General features: G+C 36.3%; 1 protein-coding gene across 1 annotated transcript; it reads right to left on the reverse strand.

Annotated features, from left to right (window-relative positions):
- Positions 1-444: 444 nt before the first annotated feature.
- On the reverse strand, positions 445-15364 carry LOC139132814 (uncharacterized). Its single transcript, XM_070699074.1, has 6 exons — positions 15225-15364; positions 12964-12988; positions 10925-11140; positions 9868-10086; positions 6014-6231; positions 445-645 (listed from the first exon to the last, which is right to left on the reverse strand). Exons 1-5 carry the CDS (start codon positions 15264-15266, stop codon positions 6014-6016), a joined length of 720 nt encoding a protein of 239 aa, XP_070555175.1. The 5' UTR covers positions 15267-15364; the 3' UTR covers positions 445-645.
- Positions 15365-26318: the final 10954 nt, after the last annotated feature.

Genomic DNA, 26318 nt, shown 5'->3' on the forward strand with positions numbered 1-26318 from the left:
TAATTTCCAGTTTGCTAAAGGCATATAAATGCATGGGTCACGCAGTTTGGCGGCCATACTGGTTTTCATAAATATCTAAGATAACCACGAGATCTATTCAAAATGCTTCTTTGCGAGAACAAAAAGACCAGTTTACCGTTGGTAATTAGGACTTTAATTTGTGATCAGTTAAAGGTATACAGTCACCTGTAATCTAAATTTGCCCATATATGGTCAAAGGGGCATTCCTTGGTATTCAAAATGCCCATGTTAAGGCGCTGTTTTAAAAAAGCGGCCACCCGCTTAAAATCAGTGATTGGTTAGATTTTCTATTTCCATGGTAACTGTGGCAAAATTGGAACAGGTGACAGTATACCTTTAATTGTTTACTACAACCCTTTATTACCTTACATTCTCTCATTTCGATGGGGTAGGCGAGGCAAATGAGCAGACGAAAACAGTTCCTTGTGAGTAAGAGAGCAAATAGCCGATCATTTTATTTTCAATGAAGTCTGCAACTATCTGCTGTGTAAGCAGATTTTCAGAATTGCATGCATTCAGAATGCATAGTATTTGCAAATTTAATATTTAGTGAATAGATACAGGATATAGGACACTTGTATTCCACCTCCTTTGTTTGCTTTTATGAAGTCCATTACAGATGTTCTGAAATGCAATGAAAAACAGACCCTGTCAGTTCTGTTAAGACACATGTTCTGTTCATTTCCCTGTATCACACTCCAAACGTCAGTTCGAATGAAAATAAATAACAACATTTTCGGATCGCAATGCTCATATCAGCTAAGCAAATTTGATCTCTTGCATCAGAAAGCGTACACAAGGCTAGCATCTTTTTGGCTTTTAAACGTTTTAAAAAATGTTCTCAGTAAATAGTTTCAGATGATGTCTCTGAAAGAAATGGAAGGCAAAAGTAATCAGATTAAGTGAAGAGACAACAGCCGACCTTCTTCTAGAGAGTTTTAGTCTGGTGCCGAAACACAAAACCCAAAAAGTTCGGCCCCACAATGGTGCTCGGTGGTTTCTGTATCTTCAAAGCCTACTGAATCAGGATCTGCATGATGCCACCCTGGCATCCTTGGCCATTTTAATATATTCAAAATGGCTGCCAAGATGGCCGCCAAAACATGTAAATGGTAATATCTCAGCTCTATGAAATGTTATCAAAGTGGTTTTTGTGTCATTTGCCAGGTAAACAGGGTCAAGGAATTCATTTCTTTCATTGCCCAACATGTGGAACTCTTAATATGCATAAAATCAAAGATGGCTGCCAAAATCACCTCCAAAACAGGTAAAATGCCATATCTCAGGTCCATGAGAAGCTGTTGGAGTCATTGTGGTCTCCTTTGCCAAGTAAATGGGGTTAAGAAAATCATATCTTTCAGTGCCTTATATGTACAACCCTTAATTTGCATAAAAAGCCAAGATGGCTGCCAAAACGACATCCAAAAAACAGGTAAAATATCATATCTCAGCTCGATGAGAAGCTGTTGGAGTCATTTTGGACTCCTTTGCCAGGTATATTGGGTCAAACAATTCATATCTTTCATTGGCTGACATGTACAACCCTTAATTTGCATACAAATTTGCAGAAAAATCCAAATACCTGTTTCAGTGTGTAAGGAGTCATATCTCAATACACTATGCCATTGATTTTGATGTCTTTCGGCATTTCTACGAGTCTTTTGTTATATTTGCTATAAAATCAACCATGACAATCTGCAATTGATGCTTACAACCCAAGATAGTTTTTCAGCTTGTGTCCACAACATATATCAAGGTATATCTTAGCTGACATTGCATACTAGAGACTAATACAGTAAGGGTTCACTGCTGAAGAATAAGTTTCTTTCGTTATATTAAATGTAAAGTATTTCATTGAAAGCCAAAATGACCACCCAATATCAACTATGGCCACACAAATGGATGCCATAAAAACATTGAGTCGTATCTTCATCCACCAAGCATTCTTGTGATCTATTTTATTGTGTTTGGTCAGGCTTTATTGGCCACAGTGTTTTCATTGCTTGTATTTCTGAACTGGAAAAATCTTACTTATCACGAAAGGATTTTATCCTACATTGCCGCTATAATGGTTTCGTAAAACATTACACCGTATCTTAATTGATCCAGCATCTTTGACACAAAGTTGTTTGTGTTTTGGTCTGTTTGGGAGGTCATAGAATTGACATTTCCATCCACATAAATTGTCAAACCATCCATTTAAATTAAATGATAATGAACTGTATCTTTCCATACAACATCAATGGTCATTTTAGCATTTGCCAATCAACCGCAATAAATGAGCTTCAATTATTCAAGGCGAATTTGCCGAGAATTCATTCTCACTTGCATAAAAGTGACTTGTTTGGTCATCTTTGAGCCAACCTTAGTCATCTGTCTTGTTTATCTTTGCACCAACTTAGTCACTCAGATGACCGCAAGTCGGTGTAGCAGAGGCCTTCTATGAATACCTTTATTCATTGCAGGCATGGTTTTCTGATTTGACAATGAAGATACTTGTCTTTTGCCACTTTTGACAACCAGTTTTAATGTCATCCGTTAGACAATGTTCCTTAAGCTTTACAACCGTCATGCTGCAAACAAGTCTCTAGTTTCTGCTATAATGTCATTTTTCGGCAGCAGAAATACGAACTTCTTGCGTTTGACACGATTCAGAACACTTTGAGCGGTTTAATTGCATTACAAACACCAATATTAGTAAGGTGTGAGTTTCATCTTTACCAATCAAGCATTCTTAAGACCTATTTTAATGAGTATGGTCATGTTTTATCCAGTTGCAGAATTTGAATCGCCAGTATGTTATCTGACCTGAAAAAACTTCCAAGAACATTACAAAACAGGGAATTTATCTGATACTGCTAATAATGGCGTCAAAATATTACATCATGTCTCTATTTACTGAGTAGCTCATAAGACCAACTTTTGTGTCTTTTGATACATTTGAAAGGTCAATTTCCATATAAACTGTACAATCCAACATATATTAAAAGTGAAGTCAAAACATCATCGATGCCCTAAATAGAGTCGCAAAACAGGCGTGTAGCCTTAACATTATCATTGATCATCTTTGAGATTGATTCTTAATCTTTGGCCGCATTTTAGGTATCGAGGAACACACCTTTCCCATTACATGAACTGTTTAGGTACCATTTATCATATGGTGGCACGTTTTATAATACTTATCTGTAACAATGTACCAAAATACTCATTTACAAGTTTTCGACCCGAACTGTGAGATTCGGTATGATTCTGGCACAACATCATCTTCATCGCTTTTTGTTATTAGCAGGGCCATTTATATTGGTAGTTGCTTGCTATACTACACTGCCAGAAAATACAAATGTCACTGCCAGTTGAGTTAAAGAGCGCCTGTAACTCCTGTGGAATATGGAGGGTCACCTGTACATCCATTAGGAATGAATGTATGCACATCTGAAGGAGCTGGTTAGCCTTGACTAAAAGTTAAAGTGAAAAGCGATTTGACTGATTCATTTTACAGCCAGCCAAAGTCACGAAATCCGTTTGACATCTTGGATCTTTGTTCACTATACCGTTCCTTTTTATATATATAAAGTTAAGTGAAGTAAAGTAAGCCTTTATTGAAGTCGTATCCCAATTGGGATCTTGAATATAAAGTACAATAAGGGTTTTGCAAAATCAACAACAAACGAGTATTAAAAAAGAGATATATATGTATAAATCTGAGTATCTATATGCGTATATTACATGTTCATCAATAGTTTACTTTTTTCATTTTTTCTTGTCTAAGTTATATGTGTGTGTGTGCAAGTTGTTATACTCGTTATTTTTAGAAGCTGCTTTAGTGTGTTGCGGCTCAAATGGCTAGCATGTAGCCCACTGCACCATAACAAGACAAACATGGGCACCTAGCAGTTGTAGCTCTTTGTCTGCATACATTTTTGGTTGTTGGTATGTTTCTTTTCATGGTCCAATAAAAGCTTGTACAAGTCATCAAAACAGTACAGGTTAGTCTGCAATGTACTGTTGGTTTCATCCCGAGACACAAGGAAAAATGCACATACACATCAGTATAGAACTTTTATGTCAGTAAGTGGATTAGAACTAGTGAAAAAGATTGCTTTTGGAAGGTGTATATATGATTAATTATAAAAACAACAACAATCCAATTAAATATTGGGTATACGTAATTGTACTGCAAATAAACTGTTCAATGTGCTTTTGATGGGTGTCAAGCGCAAACATTGGTGTTCTTGATGCCCCTACGGATGACCGTATTGCAGAAACTATAAAATTATTTGCAGCATGACGGTTGCGAAGCTAAGGGTAGAACTTCAGAGGGATAACATGAAAGTCTCTATACTGTCAAAAAAGAATAATATAATTCATGTAAATGGATGGTTTGACAATTTATATGAGTGGAAATGTGTTATCCATGACCTCTCAGACGGACCCAAACACATACAACCTTGTGTCAAAGATGCTGGATATATTAAAATACGGTGTGATGTTTTAGGGAACCATTATAGCTACAATGCGGGATTAAATCCCTCCATTAGAAGTAAGATTTTTCAAGTGCAGAAAACAAGCAATGAAAACCCTGCGACCAATAAAACCTGACCAAACACAACAAAAAAGGTCTCAAGAATGCTTAGTGGGTTAAGATACGACTCAATATTTTTGTTACATCCATTTGTGTGGCCATAGTTGATATTAGGTGGTCATTTTGGCTTTCAATGAAATACTTTACATTTAATATAACGAAAGAAACTTATCCTTCAGCCTTGAACCCTTAATGTATTAATCTCTAGGATGCAATTTCAGCTAAGATATACCTTGATATATGTTGCGGAAACAAGCTTAGCAGCCATCTTGGATTGTAAGCATCAATTGCAGATTTTCATGGTTGATTTTATAGCCAATATAATAAAAGATACCAAGTTTTGACACGTAAAACATACCAAAGACACCAAAATCAGTGGCATAGTGTACTGAGATATGACTCCTTACACACTGAAACAGGTATTTGGATTTTTCTGCAAATTTGTATGCAAATTAAGGGTTGTACATGTCAGCCAATGAAAGATATGAATTGCTTGACCCAATATACCTGGCAAAGGAGTCCAAAATGACTCCAACAGCTTCTCATTGAGCTGAGATATGATATTTTACCTGTTTTTGGATGTCGTTTTGGCAGCCATCTTGGCTTTTATGCAAATTAAGGGTTGTACATATAAGGCAATGAAAGATATGAGTTCCTTAACCCCATTTACTTGGCAAGGGAGACCACAATGACTCCAACAGCTTCTCAAGGAGCTGAGATATGGCATTTTACCTGTTTTGGAGGTGATTTTGGCAGCTATCTTGGATTTTTATGCAAATTAAGAGTTGCACATGTTGAGCAATGAAAAAAAATGAATTCCTTGACTCTGTTTACCTGGCAAATGACACCAAAATCACTTTGATAACATTTCATAGAGCTGAGATATTACCATTTTCATGTTTTGGCGGCCATCGTGGCGGCCATCTTGTATATATAAAAATGGCCAAGGATGCCAGGGTGGCATCATGCAGATCCTGATTCAGTAGGCTTTGAAGATACAGAAACCACCGAGAACCATTGTGGGGCCGAAATTTTTGGGTTCGAACAAATATCAGGGTTTCGGCACCAGACTATTTTGTTTTATGTAATGCAGTTTAAGATAATCGTATAAACGAATGCTTTTAACATTATACCATGAAGGTGCTGTGTGTTGAGGGACACCCCGTAGAAAAATAATGGATTACTGACATAACGTTCACCTCACACATTAGATGTACTACATAGCTGAGCAAAAATGCAATAAAAATTTTGCCACATTATTCGGTATCTTTTATCCTTAGATAACAAGTTCAGTATGATTACTAACAAACATTGAAGGACAAACATATAGATGTTGGATCAGAAATATATGCGTAAACTATCAACCAATGTTATACCTCACAAAGACAACTGGACAGTATGGTTTCTTACCTAAACTGTGCCGGTTTTGTAGCCATCTTCCGCCACTTTGTCACCAACTGTGTGTTTCAACCAGCATTTCTTCTGTGGAGTGAACGTCCAAGCAACACATCCTTCAGTTCGTTTGCAATGTGCACAACACTTCTTAGCATTCTTTTTCTTGTTTTTATTACCGTTGTTCAGATCATTGCCTGGTCTGCGATAGTTTTCTTCGATTTCACAATTTGGACCTTAAAATATTTGAAAAAACACCAAACATTTAGATAACTAAGATGCCTATGCTAATTTACGATCAATAAACTTTTTCATATACCCTATCCTATCCACTCGTTTTACTGTAACGGAATGGTTACATACGATGATGCAGGAATAGATACGCTAGATTTTGCGTAAAACCATAACCAGAGGTAAATCAATTTAAGGCTGATGATTTATGCTTCCAGATCAGTCATAACCCCTTTCACAGCCATGGTTTGTTCCCAACCTATCATTATCAACCTGAATCTGAACTTGCTTACAGGGAATTGGGTGAACGGGTAAAGAATTGGTATGTATTGTACTTGATTTCTTAAGGTAGAACGCACCTCGGAGACACAAATTTGGACCCTGAAACGTTTACAATTCTTTTCTGATTTACCACTTCTGGGGGTTCATTTTAAAGCTCTTGGTTTGAGAAAACTTTTTATCAGCTTAGTTTTCCGAAATTCAAAAATGATTTTCTGGCAATAAACGGGCGATGTTGAAACAATCCGTGACAAAACGCGGCCAATCTGTTTACCACAACGAAATTTTAATATAGAAATTAGAAAATAGATTTTTTGTTGATTTGTCTTGTACGCTAAAATCTATTGAATATTGAAATATACTCATATTTCTATTTCCTATTTCTAATATAAGCGTATGATTTCGAAATAAGCATAATGTTAAGTCCGGATGACAGATTGCGGCCAACGCGAAGCCTTGTTCACCCAGCAGCCCTACGTAAATTGAAAATAGGAAATACAGGCTATTTCCTATTTCCAATTTGGTGCACACATGCGCAGTGGCATGCTGCGTCGCTAAAGCAGACGTCAGAGAGACGGTGCGTCGCACGGTAATTGTTACACTGTAAAACAGCCCCTCGGAAGGACTGTGACTGTATATTACATTCATCGAATCATCAGCCCGGAAGTGGATTCGTATTTGGTGCCAGATTTGTTCTTCACAAAGGGGTTATAAACCTGATTTTGGTACTCTAATGGAAATTTGGATACCCAAGCTTGTTCTCAAAATCATGGAAAAGCGGGAGTTTTTTGTTCATCATCTAGGCCCGTGAAAACACGTACTTTTTGCAAAGGTTTATCCATGAAAGGATTAGAATAACACTTTGAAATCTGGTAAACAATGTTCTTACACGAACAACCATTTCAGCGCTAAGGTGAAAATGTGACTATTGTAATAAGGGCATCATCATGAACACTCTTTTCCCAAAAGTTGTCATATGTTGCCCCAGACTGTAATAGTGGTGGTCAGCTGTCAGAAAATAACAATGATTACACTGATGTGTCAAGACGATGTCATTGGTCATTGACATGGTTGTAACTGTATCTGCAATTATTTCACTGTCTCTTGATTAATTAGGTACTTTTTTGCTGGTTCATATTTCTTCTATATTTCGCACTTTATAAGGGTGTCTTTTTTCTTGAAAACCCAAGATCAAAGTAAGGAGTGTTTTGAAATTTTGCGTAACAAGCATAGGTACCCAGTTTTTCCTGTGAGTGCCAAGACCGCGTTCTGGGTTTATAAAAAAGCATCGAGTATGCCAAAATGGTCTGCCATGTACGAGTCAATAAATCTATCAAACCAAACAAATGCCTGGGAGAGATGTTTCCTTCTGGGTACAATTTGTCAAAGCGCCCACCTGTTGTCAGGGCCTGGTTGGGACAGGGCAAACAAAACTTAGACTATCGACAGTCCCTTGTGCCTTTTCTTTTCTATTATTGATATTGTTTCTCGTACATACGGGGTTGGGATGGGGCCCGGGACTGGGGCCGCAAGCGTAGCGCCGAAGGCGCGAGTCAGGAATGCCCCCGGTGGTGTCACTGTCGGGGGAAATGGGTATCCATGCGTGGTCCTAAAATCACGGGGAGCGGAGTATTTTTATTCCCTATCACGGGTCCGTGAAATCGAGAAAAAAGGCGTACTTTTACAAAAACCTGGCTTAAGAAAAGTTTGAAATATCCCAGGAAATACCTATCAGACACTCAAACTTCACCAAAAGTTTCATTGTGCGTTTTCTATGCTTTGATCTGGTAATTCAAAATCTAATGAATTTTATGGGTTTGACATTCCTGTTCCAAAGTTGACAGTTTCTTTCAGGCTCTGATGTGTTAATATATGTGAAAACAATGATTCAGCATTGACCTTACTCTAACATTACGTCTCCCTCTCCTGGATTTTGTAAGTAAGGGGGTAATTTTGGTCGTATTTTCTCCCGTATTTCTCAAAATAAGGGGGTCGTTTTTGTTGAAAAATCAAAGATTAGGGGTATTTTGAAATTTTGTGGAATGAGCATGGCTGCCCATGCTCTCTGAGAGTGACGCCACCGGGGGAATGCCTGCAAATACCGAAGACTTTGACTCAGCCGAATCCAGCGCAACTGCAGCGACGAAATGGCGCAAACGACTGCCGACAGTCTCAACAAACTTAAGGTGACCCTTTTGATTTTTTTGTTTCTCATCTCCAGAGGAATACTCGGGCAGGGCTGGCGGTCGCAATAAATAAAAACAAGAACCAAATAAAACCCTGTATTTGTTTCAGTTCAATATTCTGTCCATTCAGTCACTGCAATTTCTTGTCTACTCAGTGTTCTGTGCTCTCTGTCCTTTCAGTTTGAGTCGCCGCAATCTCACTAGTGATGATGGTGGTGCTGTTGCAAGCTGAGGATGATCGCCTCAGAGGCGGCGCAAATAAAAAAGTTTTTTTTTTTTATTTTCATGTCGGAGCTGAAATTTACGGTCGGTCGGGAGATGAGAAACACAAAAATAAAAAATGTCGCCCTTAACGAAACGTTGTTTCGTTTCAAGAGTGTCCTATTTTGGGTCAATTTTTATTGTATAGCGATATTATTACTTTTCGCGCATGCAATGCCTGTACTAAATTTAGTTTGGCGGGCAATTGAGGGGTAAACATCACGCGCCCTAGTCATTCAAGTTAGAATAGGGGATGACATTTTTGATCTGCCTTCTCTCGTTTCGAGCTAATTACGCCAGCACATACCACAAGGGTCAGTGTATCTTGACGTCAAAATCTTTTCAATTCGCGGGATAATTTTGATACATTTTTGTCACAATGTAATCATTATTTAATTACGTCGGACTCCCTTTGCTGTCTGGGTTGGCGTCACTACATGTAATTGCGCATGTCTGCACTCAATTGAAAATAGGAAATAGCCTGCATTTTCTATTTTCAATTTACGCCAGCCTGATAATAAACTGGACAGGGCGATTGGCCGCTTTCTGCCACGCAGTAGCACCATAATGCTTATTTCGAAATGGTAAATTGATATTGAAAATAGAAAAAAGAAATAGGGTATGTTTCAATATACGACAGATTTTAGCTTAGCATGAAAATCAACAAAAAATCTATTTTCGAATTCCTTTATTGAAATTTCGTTCCGGTAAACAGATTGGCCGCGTTTTGTCACGGATTTGAAACGACAATAAGATACACTGTTTCTTTGCAACAGCAATACCCTGAGAGTATATATAGAAATATATATATTGAGTGCGGTAGTTAGTTAGAAAATGCTGGTGTCTATGTAAATCGAAAATGACTTTGCGAATCGGGTTAAATCATAAAATTCCAAAATGTCACATATATCTTACGTGAAATTGTGCCAGTTTGGTAGCCATCGTCTGCCTGCGCGTCAATGATAGTGTGTTTCAACCAACATGCATTCTGTGGAGTTAGGGTCCAAGCAACGCATCTGTCAGTATGTTTGCAATCTTCACAGCATTCTTCAGCACTAGCTTTGATGTTTTGATTACCGTTATTCAGGTCGTTACCCGGTCTGCGATGGTCTTCTTCGATTTCACAAGGTGGTCCTTAAAGTTCATGAAATGGTATTTCGATGTTAACGATGACTGTGGTTGTCCCTTCTTTTGAACATGTTGCAACAATTCTTTTATACCATTGGTTATTGGTTGTTCAACATTGCCATATGTTAGTGAAGTAAATTATTGTTGTTACTTTAGTAATTGTTGCATCAGCAAACAAAGACAGTCGGTATCTCACGTTGCTTTTGAGGGCAGATTGTGAAAAAATAATTCATACTTGGACTAATGTCATGGACATAAACACCTTGAAAGACTATTTTATATTCATATCGGAAAGATTCAGTACCAAGTCTATCCAGCTGCCGTTATGTGTGTGTTTTTGATATGCCTTACATTTTCTTTGGAGAAAGCTCCAACAAATGAAATACATCAATTCTTTGAAACATTTCTCATGCACAGTTACAGCAGACATTCGAAGTTAACGTTCTTGAACAGTCTAGCGATTGATGATCAGCAAAAAGTGCGTAAAAAAGAGTAATTGGCTTGACACTCGAAAATTTGAAGGAATTCATGTCTTGTTACAATGTTCACGGCCCTTCTCCGGGATGACATTGACATTGAACATGGTAAAATGTTAATTCCGTTTGGTCTCTACACAAAACAGTATTTATAAAGCATGGCATGTTATTAAAAGTCCAATATATAATGATTTGTATTCGTTGTTTGAAGAAAATAGTTTTGTACGAGGGACTCGGATCGGAACCGAGAAGCAATAACTATATATCTAAATTCCTTCACACATGGTGTAATTTTTACACTGCAAGTTTTTACGCACAACGGAAATTCGAGTAAAACCTTTGAAAAAGTTGAATAATTTTATACCTACGTGTGACTGTGCCAGTTTTATAGCCACATTGAGATCGCTTTTCGCCAATGGTGTGTTTCAACCAGCATTTCTTCTTTGGTGTCAGTGTCCAAGCGACGCATCCCTCAGTATCTTTGCAATCTTCACAGCACTCCTCTGCGCTATCTTTATTGTTTTTGTTCCCATTGTTCAAGTCGTTGCCAGGTCTACGGTAGCCATATTCTATTTCACAATCATCTTTGATGGAAGAATTTAATAAGAGTTACATTTCTATAGATCATATATATATATATATATATATATATATATATATATATATATATATATATATATATATATATATATATATTATGATTTAAGAACGTGACAATATAGTTACTATTAAATGAAGTAGTTGTTAATGTCATCCAAATGCAAGTGAAAAAAATATTTCATTTGAAAATTTCAGAAAACTTAAGAGAATATTAGATTATTACACTTCTGTGGTTATAGTTAATCGTAGAGATTGTAACACTCTTGCCAACAAAAAAGAGATTACGCTGAGGGCAATACGGCTAATTCGGACTCATGCAAGTACGATGTTAATGCGGCTTTCAACACACATCTAATGATGACAAGTAAGTTCCAGAAGAAGTTTAGGAACTAACCACTCGTGGAGGGCCACTTAGCAGGATACTTATAAAATGTCATTTCAGAGTAGAAATACAATAACGAAATTTGTACCCATATATTAAATCTCCTCGTGCTTTTCAAAATGCTCAACAAAATAAAATTACTTCGAATATAATCAGCAAAAAGCACTACGTCAAATATAGTTGATTAAATCGTTAATATGCATAGTAATGACTGTTGAAATCTCCCAAAATCTCACGATCATATAAAACTTTCTAAGTAAGAAGAAATTCCACTTTGTGAATTGAGCACATTAACCTCGCTATGCTCCTATATCAAACTTATTATGCTTCTTGAACTTGAGCGATAAGCGATGAGCTTCTATGAGGTATTGAGGTATTTCCATAAATTGTTAGAGTTTTGGTTGCGCTACACATACAAACATGGTGTCTGATGTAAAAAGCAAAGGATGCTAAAACATACTCGTGATGTGACCGATGGGTAACTGATCTTCTTAAAACTGCGAGGTCAATGTATTATTTCAAACGAATTGTGTGTTACAGTATGACAAAATTCAATACAATATTAGCGTTGTTTTCCCATATATGATTGACAGTTGAGACATAACAGAAATTAACCTGATTGAATTTTGGTGAAATAGTGCACAAAGAATCGAGTTGAATTGACTCGGCATTTATCATCCAATTGACAAATCTTTGCTATATTGGTTTTCAAAAACAAGAGTACTGGCACTGCGGGGGCGATAATTTGTAGATTTTATGACTCATCGTGTTCTGACAATTCTTTTATTACGGCTTCACGATTGAATGGCCATCCTTGTAGAGTATTGTTTCATATTGAGTGAGAATGCTTGTCTGTTGTTTACAGAAATATTGAAACAGATGTTTAATAAAATGCATATTCTATGTTTCTCCTATTTTAGGTCCAGCCTTTGAAATCGCCGTACCAGCAAACAATATAGATGTTCAAAGCTTTGAACATCCTTTTTTGTTTGCTGGTACGGCGATGAGTAAAAAATATGTAAGGAAGTGGTAGCGGGGATTTGTAAACACCGAATTGACACAAAATTCGTTGTCAGTTTTACTGCATATAGGCCCAATTTGCATTTCTTTCCCATCAAAGCCTATCTACCAAAATAGAACCGAGATACCCGTATTCAACGACAAACACTATACAAGCTGTGTCTATGAATGTGCGCTCGGATGGAATTTGACCTTTTTAGAAGAAATATACATGAGTTTGGTCTTGGTCAAATTTGATTTGAGAACTTTCATTATAACACTTGACAAAATCATTAACAACTGGCTATGGTCTCTGTTAAAATCATTCAACGAATTAAATATTGCTGGAAAAGAAATCGAGCCCAATACATTCAATTTAAATTAAATACCATCTGGTTGAGGGCTGGTAGATCGTCGTGCACTCACCTGATCTTACCAAGACAGGCAAAATCTGTAAAAGAGATAAAGACGGCGTTGGCAATTGACAAATAAAATGGCAAAGGTGTGATTAGAATCCAAAGTTTAACGTGATTTAATTTTTATGTACTCATGATAATTCTATGGTATTTACCAATATTGAGTTCAAAATCAAATCGACAGTATACTATTTTTCAAATCGAATAAAAATTTTACCTGAATTAGCTGTTCGCTGATCTTCCGGTCGTCTGTGTCTTAGGGAATTACATTCATGTGTGCTTAGGTGAAAAAGATTCTTTATATTTAAGCTGTTGGTGCCTTTTTTCATAACGAGTCTCTCTCTTATTATCGCATATTTAATTCGATTCACGGCTGAAAATGTAGACAAGAGTCCTACCACAACTATAAGACTACGAGAAATGCTCACTAACTATCTCTATAAATATACAGAAATTGAAAATGTTACCAAGATTCACCTTTTGGTTAATAATCTTTAAGTACTCAATCGCGAAAAAGTTGAGAACTGAAGAAAATGGAAAAAAACCCTGCCACCTGCCTGCACTTTCAGAACTGTGAGTATGCGTACGTGTGTAAGACAGCAGCTTGTATAGAAGAATACCTATACTTACGAGTGGAAATATATGATGATGCTAATTTGTGCAAAATGGTAAGGTAACACTCCTTAAGAAATACCCATATAGTCATGTAATCATGATGTAAACTAAGCATTTTATCATTCACTTTTGCTTGTTTCAAAATTTCGTTTCGTGAAAATAAGCCAACCACTTAATAATCATGGGAGAAAAGTGATGAAAATTCAAAATGTATAAAAATGCTTATCTCATGATACTTTGACACAAGTATTTCAAAGGAAATGAATCTGGCCAGTAAAAGCAATCCTAACGAATCATCAGTATTACGACTAAATTTTAATGTACATTTCCTGAAAAGCCACGAAATATGACTGTTCTTCATATTTAAAATACACAGAAAAACGGAATATTTACATGTGCTCACCGGGTTCTTCGGTTTCGGCTAAATATTTATCGAATAAGTGAAATATCGTGTCCTGTATGATTATTATGTAAAATACAGGTAATACTTCGGTAATTGCGCAACTGTAAACATTCTTAATATTATACAGTGAAAACACACATGAATTGCCTGCTATTGGCTTTACTTATTACTTGTCTCTGCCTTGTTGTATATGGACATATGAAAGACGAGAAATAAATCAATCAATCTAGGAAAGAGGGGGTTGTCGCCTCAAAATTAATACCATATACCGGATGTCGCAACTACTTTTCAAAGTAAGCATAGCATAGGTATAGCTTAAAATTTGTCGATTCCGAGAATCACAACAGCTGTTTTTCTGTTTTTATTTTCACATTTGCAGTGACCTACAAAAAAGGTTATTTACTTACGAGATTTCCACCATCTACGAGATCACATCCGGGTAAATTGTAATAAATCTGTATCATTCCATTGTATTTATTTTTGAACAAGTACATTGACATTATATAATGTGTTAATATTTGAAAAAATATTTTAATTCTACTTTTTTAAGATAACCATTAAAATTCAAATTCTTATATCATTTGGCGCATACTAACGCAATCATAAAATGTCCGAATGTGTCATCAAGTTTTTGAACCAAGACAAAAGTTATACAAAATTTGTAAGACTGTTGAATCAAATGATTGAAGATAATTTTTTGATCAAAGAAAATAAACCGCGTTAATAATATATCAGTCCATCAGTGTATTACCTAGGCGTGCGTTAGCCCTATTACAGGATGAGGTACCCAGAGGAGTTAAGTGCCTTGCTCAGGGGCACAGCACAGAGTTAAAGTTTGGAACTCATCGTCTGCCGACAGTGAGTTCACACTCTGGACCTACCAGGACTTGAACCAGGTCTCGAATTCACCATCCTTTGATAGTGAGTCCGTTACCCTAATCACTGGTCAACGGTGCCTAATTAATACAAAACCTAGTAAAATAAATGTAAAAGCATTGTAAAATAAAGTTTGATCTTTATGAATAACCTTAAAACCACGTAAGAAATTGCCTGAATAATAGCATTTTAATAAAGCTAGAAATGAATGGCGCGTTCCGGCCTACCAATGAATCATTTGCTCTCCACAAACGTAATCGCAAAAGTGTCTTTTCAAACGATTATTCATTTTGCTAATTAATTACTATGCCTATCTGCAAATCTTTCATCAGAACGTTGAATGCCAAAGTAAAGGTTACGTCTTTTTAAATACTTACCTGAATTGATGCCAATATCATGAAAATAACTTGGCTACGCATGGTGATCGAATTGTAAGATTCACTTTTTGACTTTTCTCAAACTGCAGTGGTTAAAATGTTTTGCTGAAGTCTGATATTTATATGCTATCGTAAAACATGTACTCATAAAACCATCCTACACATTTATTGTTTGAAGTTCTCCTATTGTTGTGCAAATGTGAATATTGCAGGTATGGTTGTATTCACACAGCGCTGACTATTTGCAGTTTCCTATCGGACTACTGTAGACGCTGGTCGGAACTGAAGGTGATTATTGTCACCGTCTGTACAAAGCCTAAAATGGAAAACGCTACATTTCACGGGTTAAAGTAATTGTTCGAGCTGACCATTGAATAACAGTAGATCTGTCAAAGCAAATTTCACCGTAAAAAACCATTGTGCGTATTGTAGTTGGTTAGTTCTTTAAAAACCAAAGAATAATTTATGTACATATTTTGCTTGAATGTAATTTTCAGTGACATTCGTAGAGATGGTTTTTTAAATTGTCTAATGTGGATGCTTTCCTACAGCTCTGCTTTTAGGATTTTTTCACAATAACACACTTAACGTAGAATGCGCATCGGGGACTTTCAAACTCCTACAATTCTCCTCTGATCTACAAGTCGTGGGGCTCATTTTAAAGCTCTCAGACAGGAAAAATCTTTTTGCCGTCATAGTTGTTTCGCAAATGGAAAATTCTATTTTTCGCCATATAGTTAAAACAGAGATGGTGGCAATTTTAAAGTTTAAATATAGGTAAATTTAAGGTTACTTATTTCTGTAGTACAAAAATTGCGCTGTGACTATTGAGCTTGTTCTTTATTCCGTGACAGAAGGGTTGAAAGTGTCACTGAGGAAAGTTTGAGCAAAAGTTTCAGTCTTTCACTTTCGAGGCGCGTTTTATCTTAAAGCCGTAATACTTTTACTCTCACTTGATACGTAAACAGTACCAGTGTTTTCTGTTCAGGGACTTCCCAGCAAGTAGAAAGACACCTCCTAACGCTGATTCAAACTTATCACTTTAACTCATGATACATAAGTAAAAGCCAGATTAGTTCAATCAAAACTGTAAATGACTGCAATTTTGATTCAATGGACTAGCCGATTTTAGCCTGGCCGGTGGCATTATTCGTAGATAGATGTATTCAGTCCGGTGACTGTATTTGATTTGTAATGAGAACCACCAGTACTTCCTAAACCTTCCGTATTTGTAGGAATATTGCAGGTACGCTCTGACTGCTCATTTACATACGTCTTCCTGACTGAAACATGAATATATATATATATATATATATATATATATATATATATATATATATATATATATATATATACTTTTGTTATAACATTTGACGTCATCCAGAGTTTCAGTTGGACCAAATCTGGTGATTAAAAGTTCAATGAAGCGTTTGAACGAACAAGCTTTATGCATCATTCTTCAGCCGCCGTTTAGATCGACTTGTCACCAAAATACATTTTCATATTCCTTGGTACACGTACTCGACACTGTATGATACCGCATTACATATACATTCCCAGGAGCTGCCTACGATTTCACAACATCAGCACAGGAATCGTTATTATCCGCAAACATCGATCGAGGAACAACGAGAAAATGGCAATTTCACTGTCGATGTATCAGCCGAAAGCACCTGTAATATCTGATCACGTTTCCCTGGCAATAGATTATCAAAAACATCTTTTGCATCTCGAACGTTTTTTTTTTCATTTTTGTGACCTTTGAACCCACAACAGCCACAAGTACCTGAAGTACTGATCGCCATCATCCTGGGTCTAAAGCCGACCTTTCGCCCAAAAATTATCATTCTTGAATTCAACAAGTATCTCTTTCTCTATCACTACCCAAACACACTCGGAATCGACTCACTCTATGCCTGCACAGGAAAAGTTGCTGAAAAAGGGGTGATGACGACAGCTTATATAATATCGGACTTGTGGCAGCCATCGATTATGTATCACAGTACGGAAAGCAAGCGTTTTAAGCGTGAGGTGAATAAAATACCATTCATTCTGAGGGCATTTTTGACTTCAACAATGTCATATTTGAGGTGAAAGTAGGCTTTTGACCGAGGCTGACAGCGATCAGTTCTGGTACGTTCAAAGGTCACAAAGCTCAAAAATACAGGAATGACAAAAATTACAGGCATGAAATAAAATCTACAGAGTGACATGAAATAATACAGACAGGTATGGAATACAATATTATAGGTATGAAATACATATTGTAGGCAGAAATTAAAATAAAAGGCATGAAATAAAAATTACAGGTAAAAAAAATTACAGGTATAAAATAAAAATTACAGGTATAAAATAAAATAATTACAGGTATGAACTAAACAAAAATACTCTTGCGGCCTCATTAAGCCGCTGTACTAAGAGGATCATTTCTTTTAACGTTGAAACCTTATCAGATTAATATCCGAAGTTGGCCATTGTAGGCATTGAAATCCCGCCATAATTTACTGTAAAAACCGGGTAATAATGGACACTGAAATTGATCTTAATATTATCACACTTGTGTAATCGGTTTGTAAAGTTGTTCCAAAACTTGCCTCAAAAGTTTCATTGACTTGTAACTGCGGTGAAAACTAAAGAGTTTTTATGGACCCATAATAAAAACACACCAAGGAGTACTCTTTGCAGTGCACTTCACATACACAGAATCATATTTCATTCCATTACCGCCTCCCTGGGTTACGTCTTATCATAGCTTAGTCAGGGTCGAGTTGTCATTAGACTCGTGTTGCTATTGCATGATGTTCTTTGGCCAAAAATCATAATCCGTTGGAAAAGAGGTGTACATACGCCAGGAGCTGTACAATATTGCAATATAACGCTTTCAAGATCAACAATATTTGTAATAATATCATGATATTTGAACATTCGCACTTTAGACAATTCGTTTTGCAAATCCGCCAAGCAAACGTGGAAAATTTTGATATAATTTGTTGTCCTTTTGATATTTTAGTGTCACGTTACCGGCTGCTTCCGGCGTATGCCACTTAAGCAAGGATTCACTTTGTACAGGCTTTCCTTGCCCATGTTATCCAAAGTTCATATTCGAAGCAGTGTTGCCATTGCAATAACAACTTTCTCCAGATCGGCATAATTTTTAACGGGACGGTGTCTTGATGGCTGCTATTTGAACTCTCTCGGTAAACGTCAGAACGATGAATAATAGAATGTCAACATCGTGATTGTATTTTTGCAATGTTCACATAGGCCTAATCGTAGGAGTCTACTGAGGATGTCTTTGATGGTGAACCTTTATATTAGATAAGTGTTTGTTCGTCGTTTTGACTGCAATTGGGAAAATTTTCGCCATAAAAACGTGTTTGTAACCACGATGATTAACTCTTGTCATGCTCAGATACCCCTGTCTGCAAATGTTGAGTGTAACGTACTCTGGTAACTGTGATAATCTAACAACCTCTGGCGAACGATCCATCTTCTACGTGCATACGACTTAGCGATGCAGCTGTATCAAGCGTTTTACCGGACACTGACCTGTACTATGGCCCAAATTAGGTCACCTTTAGTCATTTCCTTTGTGAATGTTAATATTAAGCAACATAAGATTTGGAGATGTTACTTTGATGAACAACAAGACGTGAACTGATTGAATCAGAAAGACGGATAAAGTTCCACACATACACAAGTCGTGTTGCACTGCAGGTAGTCAAATTCTGTGCCTTTCATTATGAACATTTTTTTTTCGTTCACAATAAGACTTTTGAAGGCAAAGATTAGTAAATTATATGCGCGTGACAAAGCCCGAATACAGATGAACAAGAAAATCACAATTTCAATTAAATATGGAAATAGTGGTTAATGGTTATTATGGAACAGAAAAGGAAAATCTGAAGCCGTGCGGTGGAAATTTGTTTCTATTCTAATTTCAGCTCACACTGTTAGGTTTTTACCAGATGTATGTAGTTTTTCATGAATAGCTTTGTTTTCCACTTACATATTATACAAAGTCACGTCCTTGATGACTAATTATAGTTCGGCAACCCTGTATACTTAGGACTTCATGGTTTACTCGATTTCTATGTTAAAATAGGATATGCGGGTAAGGCGTGGACCAGAAAGTAAACTGAGCTGGTACATAATAATATGCTCTCTTATTAAAAGTCACAAACAGAGGGAACAATATGAACAACAATTTTCAAGCATTATCTACAAATCGCAGGTATTTTATAAATGACGATGCTAAGAGAGTTTATAAATATGCTATGGCCCCTGACTCATAGTAAATATAGGGCCAACCGCAAAAGCTAAAGCCATGGCTGACAACAGTAAAGATGGCACAGCGATGAATGTGAAATGACAGATATTTCTCATACTGACGATCGGATGAAATTACACCAGGCATCCAGGACATGAAAACGCAACTGTCGTAAGTACCTACAGTATGAAATAAACGTTCTTGTCGATACAGGACAGAATATCGTCAGTGCAATAAATACTACGTTTTCAAATTCGGCAACCAAGTGGCAATGTAAGTCTTATAGCACACTGAACATAACCGAGCACATTATACTTTTGGGAGAAGCTCGAAATTTATGCATCCTTTTTGATGATATCTGTGATACTTCAATAAATAACTGCATCAAAGTATTATATTATATAAACGGTCTTCTCTTCTCTATCACATAACACTTTAATTGCTACATCCGATCACTTGACCATACACTGCTGTTAGTCCATAAACCACTGCGTTATGCATTAATGTGTTGACCTTATCAGTGTTGACCATCATTACAATTAATGATTGGAAGGGGGATCAAATTTTACAAAGGTTTTTATGGAGTTATGGAAAAAAATGACTTTGGAATTTCACTGAAATGTTGCTTGGTCCTCCATACATAATCTATGAGTAGTATATAAGAAGCTATGATTAATTTCTTTTAAATACAAAACTAGCTAAATCTGTGTATTTATAGACTCTTTATTATTGATATTAACGTACTTGATCAGACTTTGGTAGTTACCGGCGCATTTGTGAGCAAGAAATTTGATTTTGGAATTTCACCGAAATGTTGATTCACTATCCTCTATGAGGTAGCCATGAATATTTTTTTTCCAATACAAAACTAGCTAAATCTGTGTATTGATGTAGCTTGATTATTGATATTAATGTACTTGATCAGACTAGAATAGTTACCGGTGCATGTGTGAGCAAGAAGTTTGAGTTCGGAATTTCATCGAGATGTTGATTCACTATACATGTTGGTCTATGAAGAAACTACAAATAATTTTTTTCAATACAAAACTAGGTAAATCTGTGTATTTATGCACTCTTGATTATGGATATTAGTGTACTTTATTAGACTAGAGCAATTACAAGTTCATGTGAGTGCAAGAAATTTGATTTTGGAATTTCACCAAAGATGTTGATTCTCTATACATTGTGGTATGTGAGAAAAATTTGAATATATTTTTACAATGCAAACCTCGCTATTAAAATCTGTGCCTTAAAAAGTTTGACAATTGCTACAAATGTACGTGAAAAAGTCTGTACCGCCCAATAGTGTGCGTCAATATCTTCCATATTTCCTTTTTTTACGACACAGGGAACATAGGTAGACAGACCCTTAGCGAAAAATCTCCGTGGTATCAAATGCAGAATGTTGCGATATAAATTTGATTTTCTTCGTTCCATACCCCCACATAGAGAAGTTCAATATGGTGCGTTCCGACTATGTACGTCGCCACTGTACTATGTTGAGAGCACACTAAATTATCTCGTGCGCATAAGAAAATATCTTGTGATCATGGGATAGTTTCTCGTGATCACAAGATCTTTTCTTGTGCTCTCTAGATCTTTTCTTGTGCTCATGAGATCTTTTCTTGAGATCATGAGAAACTATCTTGTGATCACAAGATCTTTTATGTGTGCTCACGAGAAACCATCTCGTGAGCACAAGATCTTTTTTGTGCTCTTAAGATCTTTTCTTGTGCTCACGAGAAACTCTCGTGAACACAAGATCTTTTATTGTGCTCTCAAGATCTTACCTCGTGATCGCAAGATCTTTTCTCTTTCTCATGCGCATAAGAAAAGATCTTGTGATCAAGAGATCTTTTCTTGTGCGCACGAGATAATTTCAAGTGATCTCAAGGAAGTATATCGTTCGCTTATTATCTTTTCTTGTGCACACAAGTGGAAATATTTTTCTATAATTTTACTGCACTTGATCCTTTTGTCAAGGGATTATAGGCCTTGACAAAATTATGACAGAATAATTGACATTTTTCTTCATGTAATTGAAAATCGAGAAATAACCATAATTAAGGTTAAATTATTTGAAGAGACAATTTCGACGAAAATGTATCATCCTCACAGCAGTATCAATCTATTCTAAAATTTTACAGAATTTTGAAAATTTGATTTTTAACAACTAGCTAATCACTAAGTCGAAGGATCAGGGATAAAGTTAAAACTTAGGCCCCCATGAAAATGTTGACATTTATAAACTTGAATGCTGAATTATTCATTTCCTGAAAGTTATGGATTACAAATATATGGTAAATTTTTGATCACACTTTCAATGTTCACTTTACGGTAAGATCAGGTAACATTGTGTAAAATGAACAATTTAAAGTTGACACTGACATTGATCAAAGTAAAAGTAATATATAAATACTGTTAGGACATTATATTACTGAATAGAGTACTGTCAACTAATAACAGTAAATGACTGTGTAATTGATAAACCATTATAGTTGATCTCGGCAGTCGAATTTAGAAGCCATTCAAAACTAATTTTTGACAAGTGAGAGTATAAAAGAGATCATTAAAATATCCCTGATTCCATTTATTATATACTTGGCATGAGATTTGAAATTGTAGTGTCATATACTGCCTCCGAGCTTTAGATACATAAATTTTAAACTGTATAGCCTCAAAATGAAAGGTCTGGAATTTCACTCCCTAGGCCAACCAAAAAAGAGGGATAAACTATTGGGCGGAACAGAATTTTAAGGCAAAATGTTGAAAAACAAAATTTGTCCCTAATCTCAAAATTACTCACACTGCCGTAAATTTTAGCGCTTGACTCCAGCACCTTGTCGTCCCCAAGTTAAATTTGGCCGGTAATCGATAGCCTAGATACCAAACTTTAAGGCTCCGTACTTGTTTTTTGTATTAAAGCTGTGAGACGGAAATGTTAACTTAAAATGTGCCCAAAATACGTCTAGCCTGTACAATTCATGACCCAGCGAGTGTCTAAGGCCGCCCTCTACCAATGTTTTTACCATCTCTATCGTTTTTAACGACTTTCATTTTTCATTGCCTTCTTGTTTAGAAAACATGCTTCCATTTTGAAACTTGTTTCAATGATCGTTTTTGATAAAGTAAGTCTTTGTCATTATAAGTTACCTGCATGGTATGTTTTAGGAAAAGCGTTTTTTACCCTTTACTGTATATTTTGGGAATTATTTCCTCTTATGTCGAAGCACACATCCAGACATATATTGCCTTCACAAAAATTGCAGGACTGCTGAAACTTTGGTTTAATCGTCATGGTAGTCACTTCAGATAGAATAAAGTATTTCTCCGTCATGCATTTTGTAATTTATCTGAGCGTAACACACCAGAAAAAAAGTTTGAAACACACACAACAATTATTCCAAGCTTCCATATTGCCAAAACTCAATAAAATTGAAAGACAGTCAGGAATATCGTTAATGTTAACATTTTATTGCAAAATTAATTGAAAACCCAACATTCTTCTTGAGCTTGCTGTGTCAAATTTTTCAATATATATATAATATATATATATATGTTCTGTTATCTACAAGTAGAAAACAAATGGAATGAGACGACATTAAATGAGCAGTATAAATGACATTTTAGGTATGTATCAAAAAAAAAAAAAAAAAAAATTAGGTCTTCATACATATCTGAAAATAAATCGCTCTCAGACCGCCATTTGATCTTCCCCAAGTCCGATTTTGCTACAGTACATTAAATGATAAGTAAGGATAATACATTTACTATAACTTTACAAATTAAACCCATGAGACGGAAATGCTAACTTTTGAAACGATGGTATTAATTTTTCAAATTTCTGCTGAATACGTCCAAACCCCACAACAATATATATTTAAATTTCTTGCCGTATGTCCCATAAATGTCAAATATTTGGAACATAAGACATCATATCGACTGTCGGACCATCAAGCTACTAAAACTAAAGCACTTAACACATATTTTCTAATTTAAAAGTCAAAATTTAATGAAATTTCTTGAGCTCAGCTTACCTGATGTGTCGCTCTGTCAGTTAGCGTCTGCTTGGCGGCACCCATCATCTCGCCTTAGCGACGGCAGAATCTGGAAAAGACACGCCTAGCAACAACGGAAAAATAGCCTATCTGTGTCCGCACTGGACATCGTTCGCTAATTATCTTTTCTTGTGCGCACAAGCGGAAATATTTTTCTATAATTTTACTTTTTTTGTCGGAGAGACAATTTCGAAGAAAATGTATCGTCCTCACGGCTTTATCAATCTATTCTTATATTTTACTGAAATTTGAAAATTTGATTTTTACAAATAGCCAATCATCCAGTTGATGGATCAGTGATAAAGTAAAATTTCGGCTATGAAAATTAATCCGCTGAAAGTTAAAGATTGCAAATAAATGATAAATTTGATCACACTTTTAATGTTCACTATATGATAAGATCAGGTAACATGTGTAAAAATGAATATATACAATTTAAATTTGACATTGATCAAAGTGAAAGGAATAATATACAAAGACTGGTAGCACATTATACTACTAATAGAGTACTGTCAACTAATAACAGTAAATGTACTTGACTGTGTAATTGATAAACAATTATTGTTGATCTCGGCAGTCGAATTTAGAAGCCATTAAAACCTAATTTTTGACAAGTGAGAATATAAATCAGATCATTTAAATATCCCTTATTCCGTATATTACATAATTGGCATTTAAAATTGTAGCGTCATATACTGCCTCTGAGCTTTAGATACATAAATTTTAAACTGTATGGCCGCAAAATGCAAGGCCTGGAAGTTTACTCCCTAGGCAAACCACTAAAGCAAGATTAATTATACTTGTGCTCACGAGAAACTATCTCGTGCGCACAAGGAAAGATCTTGTGATAACAAGCAAATATCTTGTGCTCACGAGAAATTATCTCGTGATCACAAGAAAAGATCTTGAGATCACAAAAAAGATCTCGTGCGCACAAGAAAAGATCTTGTGATCACGAGATAGTTTCTCGTGAGCACAAGATATTTTTTTTTGCTTTCAAACATGTTTCTTATGGGGTTTCATAAAAAACTTATTCTCTAAATCTTGTAATGCAGTTTTATAGGTCTTGTAAATCCGCTGTCTTTGTAAGGGTCATTATTTAATAAAGCTGGTGAGTTTTTCGAGGTACAGAGTACGCTCGTTGGGTGTGACGACCTGCTCATTACCGCATATTATCTCTGTTGTGCCCCGATGTTGTGTATCATTTATTTTAAGTCTGGTTCCCTGACCCATTTCTGCCGCTGGCTGCGGTGTTGACGAAACTAGGTCAGGTATGAGCTATTGTAAGCATGGCTGTCATTATAGAAATAACGGGCGACGCGCCGACCATAAACGTTTATTTGTGGGAAAGGGCGAGAGGAAAGCCAAAAAATACGTGCGAGGCTTGCCGAGCCCGTTAATTTAGCTTTCCTCGAGCCCGCGCCCACAAATAAACGTTAATGGTCAGAGCAAAGTCTGTTATTTCCATTATATTATCAGCGAACCCAAGAAAACCGTCAAAATTTCCGAAAATTTCAGAAGCGAACGACAACTGGGCCCCAGAAAATGAGCAATACGCGACGCACTGTCACGCGCGCTGTAAAAAATTGGCAAATCCGGAGATGTTTTCAGAAAAAAGTATCTCAACTTGACCTACAAGTGCTCCATTTTATTTTGTGACTGATTATGATTTACGTTTGAGGTGTAAAGTTTCGATACTTTGAGTTGTTAATCTTATTATTCATATTCACGGGCATGTAAACAAACCTTTACTGTGTATTTGTGGTCAGTCACGTGGTTCAGCTCGACCAATCAAAATGCGACGGGCAGGGCATGGTAATATAATGGTCACTAGTACCAGTGCAGTGATTGTGTTGAATTTCTTTCCAACTTTGAGCTACCCTATAATTTTGATTTCGTATGCCCATGGAGTAATTTTACCTTAATAGTTTCCCGAACCAAGCATCCTATGTCGACAATGAATGAAAAACGAAAAATCTTTATTTTTGAGTCATTGCAGCACATGCCAAAGGCAATCAGAGACGATAATCGTCATTTCACCATTAAATGCCATCATAGAAGAACAGAGTCGGAGACTTAAAAGTGAAGCCTAGCAAATATCTTCAACTTTCGATGTTTCGTCATCTAAATTTCCAGCTTGCTACTGCACTGTACTGATTTGCTGATCACTGGATCTTGCCAGGTGACTGTGCTTATTGATATGCAATCAAAATTCTGACTGAAACATTAGCCCACACCCGACCCTGTTTTCGTTAGCCGCGCATCCAGCGGCAGAAAAAACAGGGTATTGCGAGCAAAATTTATCTAGACGTTATGACAAGCCTCACCTGTCTCTAGTGTGCGCCTATTATTTTACCCTAGCTATCTGTCTGTATAGTATTTCAAAGAAAGCAGTCCATATCAGTCAATTGCCCTCCCTAATTCCCTTCATTAATTTGTTCTGCCGATCAACGATGCAGGGGGCTTATCGCTCTGATAAAAAATGTGCTGTTCCGATAAAACAGCCTGCCCTTTTTTTTACCTGCCGACCCTAAACTTTTTAGAGCTGCGTAAACACGGAAGTAAAAAAGGAAAGAAAAAACACGTCACATAACGCGTTCATTACTTGGCATTTGATTTTTGCCTGAGCGAGGATGTTTTTTTCCTTTTTGTACACATATGATACATTTTTCTTGAAATGTTGTGGTCACTGTTTGACCGCCCTGAACCCCTGAAAAATGCATATTTAAAAATAAAAATATTTTGAATAAAAGTTTCTGCCGACCT

This window comes from Ptychodera flava, chromosome 5 (genome assembly GCF_041260155.1).
Source record: "Ptychodera flava strain L36383 chromosome 5, AS_Pfla_20210202, whole genome shotgun sequence".
Classification (NCBI taxonomy): Eukaryota; Metazoa; Hemichordata; class Enteropneusta; family Ptychoderidae; genus Ptychodera; species Ptychodera flava.

Coding starts and splice junctions, on each gene's coding strand:
- LOC139132814 (XM_070699074.1), bottom strand. CDS start 15,266: ATGCGTAGCCAAGTTATTTTCATGATATTGGCATCAATTCAG. Junction 12,989..15,224: donor TGATATTGGCATCAATTCAG/GTAAGTATTTAA, acceptor TCTCTTTTACAG/ATTTTGCCTGTCTTGGTAAG. Junction 10,087..10,924: donor TAAAACTGGCACAGTCACAC/GTAGGTATAAAA, acceptor ATGAACTTTAAG/GACCACCTTGTGAAATCGAA.